Source organism: Apaloderma vittatum, unplaced genomic scaffold (assembly GCF_000703405.1).
Source record: "Apaloderma vittatum isolate BGI_N311 unplaced genomic scaffold, ASM70340v1 scaffold32336, whole genome shotgun sequence".
NCBI classification, from domain to species: domain Eukaryota; kingdom Metazoa; phylum Chordata; class Aves; order Trogoniformes; family Trogonidae; genus Apaloderma; species Apaloderma vittatum.
The window spans coordinates 2992-4760 of NW_009722796.1; the positions used below are offsets into that span (position 1 = coordinate 2992).

Here is a 1769-nt window from a genome sequence, read left to right on the forward strand (position 1 = left end):
TATGGGGGCCTGGATGAGGCTGCGGATGTCCTCCCCAAAATACACCAGTCCTGATGCCACTCCTTCCCCTTTTCCTCTTTGATCTCCCAGCATCATCCTCATCCCCACGGTTTGCCTCCGACCTGGAGCAAGCGAGGCCGCAGACGACGGGTGAGGAGGAGCTGCAGCTGCAGCTTGCGCTGGCCATGAGTCGGGAGGAGGCGGAGAAGGTGAGGTGGCTCTGCTCGCCCTGGGATGTGAGGCCGGGCTTCTCCCAGCACCTTGCCTTGTCTCCAGGCATGATGGGTCATTTCCCTGGGAGCAAGGAGGATTTTGGGGGCTGCCTGAGTCACTTGCAACCACACCAGGCTGCTCACACTGTGTCCAGCATCCAAAATCTCCAGCAGGCAGATAGAGGCATGGGTTGTCCCTTCTCCCTGTCCTCTTACCAGCAGAGACAGTACCAGGCTGAGACTCGTCCACCTTCCCAGAGCCCAGGGTGAACCTGAGGGGTCTTCTGGATTCACTATGCCCTCTCCTCCTCAACTTGGCTGCCAAGGGCTTCTGGTCCGAGCTCTCCCATTTCTCTTGCCTTCCCACAGAGGTTTTAGGAGGTGATGCCTCACTTTCCGTGGTGGGTGGGGGACAGCAGTGTCCACGGGGCTGTACATCGAGCTGGGGACACAGCAGGGCCAGTGCTCCCTCTCACTGACTGTTCCTTTCAAACTGGGGTTTGAAGGAGCGCTGGAAAACAGCACCGGGAGGAGCCGAGCAGGGATGCAGGCAGCAAATGAGCTGCTTCCCCAACTGTGAAACCTCCCCCAGCCTTGTCCCCTCTCCTATCTGTTGGCCACGGCCCCTTTTCCACCGGTGATGGCTTATTTGCACACCAGCTGAGATTGCCACTGGCTGGCAGGCCCGTGTGCAGGTACGTGCAGGTACGGCCAGGCACGCAAAGTCAGGGGGACATGGTGACCGAGGGGCTGTGTGCCTGGGCCGGCGGGCATCCCCAGGGGCTGGCACCAAGCACCATGAGCTCAGTCCTGCTGGGACAAGGAACATGCTTTGGAGATGGTTCTTGCCACTACTCGTCTTCCCTGCCCAATGGAGGCTCTTTTGGAGACGGAGCAGAGACTGTATATCCCTATTTTTATCCTGGAATTGGAATATTTATAGCTTCCACACACTGCTGCGATGAGCACTGTAGGAACACGCTCTTGAAAGTGTTGCCTGCTGGAGTTCATCTGGGCTGTGCACACGTGTGCACGCTCGCACACGCTTGTACAGGCGTGCACACTCAGCACCCCCATACGCTCCGCCCTTCCCAGCCCCAGCTCATCCCACACTGCTGGACAGGCGTCACGGGATGGTGATCAGGGCTGCTGGCGTGGTGCGGGGACAGCCTTTCCCCAAAATCTGCCTCAGGTCTGGGTGTTTTTCCTCAGCAGCGTGGGGCCGGGCAGCATCGCCAGCCCTCCAGCAAGCTGCTGGGGTGAGGGGACACCTAATCCATCCTTCTCCTCTGCTGATTGCACCTCCCGGGAGAGATGCTGGCTGCCTAATTTAGGGTTGTCCCAGCCTAGATGCAGAGGCAAGGGATGAGGAAGGGGAAGGAGCCGGGGCAGTGGCCTGGCTCAAGCTGCTGGGGTGAGGGGACACCTAATCCATCCTTCTCCTCTGCTGATTGCACCTCCCGGGAGAGATGCTGGCTGCCTAATTTAGGGTTGTCCCAGCCTAGATGCAGAGGCAAGGGATGAGGAAGGGGAAGGAGCCGGGGCAGTGGCCTGGCT

The 1769-nt window shown here is 59.5% G+C and overlaps 1 protein-coding gene across 1 annotated transcript in view; it reads left to right on the plus strand.

Annotated features, from left to right (window-relative positions):
• ENTHD1 (ENTH domain containing 1) overlaps window positions 1-1769 on the plus strand; it is a gene marked incomplete at both ends in the record, with an annotated part of 4152 nt that overhangs the window by 820 nt on the left and 1563 nt on the right. Inside the window, 1 exon segment of the mRNA XM_009871883.1 lies at window positions 91-209. Within this exon segment, the coding sequence (XP_009870185.1) occupies window positions 91-209 (119 nt within the window).